We start from the raw sequence: 4,138 nt of genomic DNA on the forward strand, positions 1-4,138 counted from the left end.
AAGAAAGAGGATTACAAAAATAACTTAGAAGAGATCGACATAATGAAGTCGGTCTCCTACAACAAACGAGTTATAAAAGTAATCCCCGAAAGAGATCTAACAAAGATCCAAGAAAGAGGATTACAAAAATAACTTAGAAGAGATCGACATAATAAAGTCGGTTTCCTACAACAAACAAGTTATAAAAGTAATCTCTGAAAGAGACCTGACCAAGGTCCAAAAAAGAAGATTACTAAAAATAACCGAGAAAAGATCGACATGACGACGTCGGTCAACTACTTGGAAAAGGACAAAGAAGTCGGTCATGGATTGCTAATTGGATCCACGCATCTATGACCTCCAAGTACAAAGCAGTTCAAAGAGGCTGAGCAACAAGGCTTCAACACTCTCAAAACATATAAAAACTAAGACAGGCGAAAGCAAGCATGACATAAAATAACAAAGCTTCAGGGTCAGACCTAAAAGCTTAGAAGCTGCTCTTTGTGTTTTTCCAAATAATGGGTTGCTAAACAAGCAATCAAAAAGAGTGTCAGCAAAATAAACCAACTACGAAATAAAGAGTTTTAAAGCCCACAAGTCGGGCCAACTACACAAATATCCAAAATAAATTAGCTAAGAATTAGAAGACTTTTTAGCAGCATCAGCCTGAGGAGAAGGAGGGCGAGCCTGGAGAGGAACAACATTCACAGTACCATCGTCCCGGTTTAAGATCTGGCAGTCAGGATCAGAAGCAGGAGGGCCGACCTTGGCAGGAGGAACAGCAGGAGCTGACACCTTGGCAGAAGACACAGGGAGGGGATCAACATCATCATCATCCTCGTCATCAGGGACAATCTTACCATCCCTAACAACATTATCCAGGCTGAAGAGAGTAAGGTCAGCCTCGGGAGTAATAATATGAACTTGCTCTTTCAGGTTCTCATAGGCAGCAGTTACGCTACCAACAAGATGACCCTGGAGCTTGGAGTAATCAGCTCGGGCGTTCTCCAAATCTGCCTTCAGACGCATTCCCTCCCGATAGGATGTAACATAGCTGTCTTTATGCCTCAGCGCCGTGTCCTCGGCCAGCCTCACAGAAGCTGCCAGAGAAAGTGAACTCGCCTTCTCGTTCTCCAGATCCTTCTCCAACTTGGCTACCTTTACTTCAAGCTCCTCCTTCAGGCCCTTCATCCGATCAAACTCCTGTTTAGCCTCCTCCATAAAGGCTTTGGTGGCGTGGAGAGGAAGATTTTGAGCAGTCTGGTATAGGGCAGCCCCCATATACGCCATTCTAACACTACTTCGAGTTATAAAGTCCAGATGGCGAAGGAGCGACACATCGTCCATAGGAAGGGCACCGTAGGGACCGATTTGTTGATCCACAAATTCAATTGCATTAAAGTCAGGAGCATCAAGGTTGAAAGGCTTAGCTGTTTTTTGTTTCTTGTTGGGAGGAGCACCAGAACTAGAGGTAGAAGTCGGTGGAGGGTCAGCCAGACGAACCCGTGGAGTAGGGATCACCTTCCTCGGTCCAGGAGAACTCAGCATAGGTGGCTTTACTTGCACTTGGGAAGATCCCTCCCCGGCCGCCTTGGCCGAGATGTTTTGAGCAGCAGTCGCCTTCTTTGCCCTTTTGAAGGCCTTCATGGATTCATTGTTTTTTGATATCTCTGCAAACATAAAATCAGCCACAATAAAGGGTTACAATCACAAGATGAGGAAGCCAAACTAAGAAACAAGTATAGAAACAAGTCAGGCAAATACCCAAAACAGCCCGGACCAGGGATGGGTCATTCAAAAACCTTTTTGTATCAAGATGGGGTGGTGCTCCCCATAAATCCTCAAGAACAATAACAAAGGCATGCTCAACATCGTCAAGCATATCCCAGGAATAGCGAGACACTCTCACCTCCTTCTGCCACTCTAGAGGGAAAGAAGGCTCATCATTTTCATCAAGAAAAAAGGGGTGGGCCCCCTTGACAGCACGAACTTTAAAGAAGTAATTCTTGAAATCCTTAAAGGACTCATCATACATAGCAAACACTTTATGGCTCTGGGCAGACCTGAAAGAAACCCAGGAAGCTTTCTTTTTCGAAGAGCCACCAGGCTTGGCGGAAACAAACAGGTAAAGGAAGAGAGCCTGAGAAGGTGTTACACCTAACTCTTGGCAAAGTAGCTGAAAAATTTTGATAAAACCCCAGGAATTCGGGTGAAGCTGGGACGGGGCAATATTACACGACCACAATAGGTCGGTCTCAAAAGCAGTAAAAGGAAAAATAATGTCCAGTTGACTGAAGAAATACTCGTAGGCATAGAAGAAGGGACGCTCCCCCTCGATGGAAGTCGGAAAACAAACCCTCTCATCAGAATCAGGAGCAACAAGCTCATAATCCCTCTCCCAGGCACTGTTACCACAAATCATATGACGCTTCCTCAGCTCTATGCAAAATTCATTATCCACAACAGAAACACACATCAAGACAAGGGAGTCCAGCCAATCGGACATCCCCTCGGGAACTCTAGAAGACATCTCTACAATGTTATTGCGAGAAGACATGAGGCCAACTAATCCTACAAAAAAAAAAGAAGATTGGATTACCAAAAAGCATCTCGGGCAAAGGGCGAAACAACTCGACCAATATGATACAGAGGAACAAACAGAAAAGGAAAACCCCAAGACTCAAACCAAAGTCCTGGGGCATCCTTTGGAGGCAGTAACAAAGCAAGGTTTCTGGAAAAATCTACAGCTTACGTCTCGGCTTCCCCTGAACAAGAAAAGAAGATTTTCAAACAGCAAGCATTTTTCGTAAGAGAAAACACAAAAAAGTTTAAAAAGTCATTAAAGCCACTATCTTTTTACACTCTACCAGCAAAAAAGCTTCGACAACATCAAACACGCCAAACAGAAACTATCAAAGGCGCAACCTTTTTCAGAATCAGACAAAAAGCAATCTTCAAACAGAGCGAGGAAAAGATGCAGATTTTCTGGGTATTGGTATCAGATAGAAACAACAGAACATGCAAAATCCCTAAAAAGCATCAAGAAATAGGAAAAAAGGATTATGCAGAAGATAAAGAAACTCCTAGAACACACATTTCAACAACAATTAGGCGCGACAAAAATAGAAAGATCTAAACTTTCTCTAAAGCAAAATTAAAACTTCATCACAAAGCCAAAGCAACGAAAGAAAAAGAAAATATGGATGGAACTCACCTGGAGAAAGAAGAAGCTTCAAAAAAGGGACGTAAAAATGAAAGCTGCCCAGAAAATCGCCAAGCGACGCCGCAACGCAAGAAAAGCAGAAATGTGGGCGAAAGACAGAGAGCGAGAGAACAAAAGAAGAAAATGCGAAGAAGTTACAAAAAGAGCGAAGAAGAGAAACCGTTTCTGGGCTTTCGAAAATCAAAATAAGGAGCCAACGGGAAACAGGGCAATTAATACTAATTAATGAAAGTATTAAACCCTCACACGTTCCCAAAAGCACTGATATTCAAGCGCGCGCTTTTAGAGGAAAACGTTCTACATTCAAAAGCTGCTACAAATGAATCGACGAAATGCTTGAGTTCGGCTTCATTAGAGAAGGACCGAAGTCAAAGACTCGCCCCCAAAACAAAGAAGACCGAGCTCAAGCAGGGGCACTGTTCATACCCTGGGTCGAGATACCTGACTTGAGATGATTGGCAACAAAGCGACCGACCTGTTCAGGTCAGGCTGCCCGACCTCTTCTCAAAGAGGTCGGCCAAATCGACAGGAAAGCCCAATAAAGGGCCCAAATTGAGGAACACAACCCAAATCCAAAGACAACCCAAGCCTATAGAGATAAAGGCGGTTCCCTTGGAGATAAGCTGACTTCACTTAAAATAAGATAAGATAAGATAAGATAACTAACTTATCTTATCGTAAAGGTTAGCCCACACTACTATAAATACACTGGAGCACCCAGGTATAACTCATACTCTGATTCTACATAAAACCTACTTAATACCCATGCTAACTTAAGCATCGGAGTCTCTTGCAGGTACCTCCCACCCTCCAGTGACGAAGGATCAGCAGTGCAGCCAGTCCGACAAATCAGACACGACAGCTCCGGCCGCCTCCCACCAGCTGGACACATCATCTCTGTGATACTGTTAAGACCAATCGGGTTGATCCCGAGGT

At 43.8% G+C, this 4,138-nt stretch overlaps 1 protein-coding gene across 1 annotated transcript; it reads right to left on the reverse strand.

The window, feature by feature from the left end:
* Positions 1-612: 612 nt before the first annotated feature.
* On the reverse strand, positions 613-1,861 carry LOC148553669 (uncharacterized). Its single transcript, XM_088494853.1, has 2 exons — positions 1,744-1,861; positions 613-1,649 (listed from the first exon to the last, which is right to left on the reverse strand). Exons 1-2 carry the CDS (start codon positions 1,859-1,861, stop codon positions 613-615), a joined length of 1,155 nt encoding a protein of 384 aa, XP_088350979.1.
* Between the last annotated feature and the right edge of the window lie 2,277 nt (positions 1,862-4,138).

Source organism: Arachis ipaensis, chromosome B7 (assembly GCF_059453495.1).
Source record: "Arachis ipaensis isolate K30076 ecotype BB chromosome B7, ASM5945349v1, whole genome shotgun sequence".
NCBI lineage: Eukaryota > Viridiplantae > Streptophyta > Magnoliopsida > Fabales > Fabaceae > Arachis > Arachis ipaensis.

Excerpts from the sequence above, each read along its gene's own strand:
- LOC148553669 (XM_088494853.1), bottom strand. The coding sequence starts at position 1,861 with ATGCTTGACGATGTTGAGCATGCCTTTGTTATTGTTCTTGAGGATTTA. Across the intron at positions 1,650-1,743 it reads CCTGGTCCGGGCTGTTTTGG|AGATATCAAAAAACAATGAA; the intron begins GTATTTGCCTGA and ends TTATGTTTGCAG.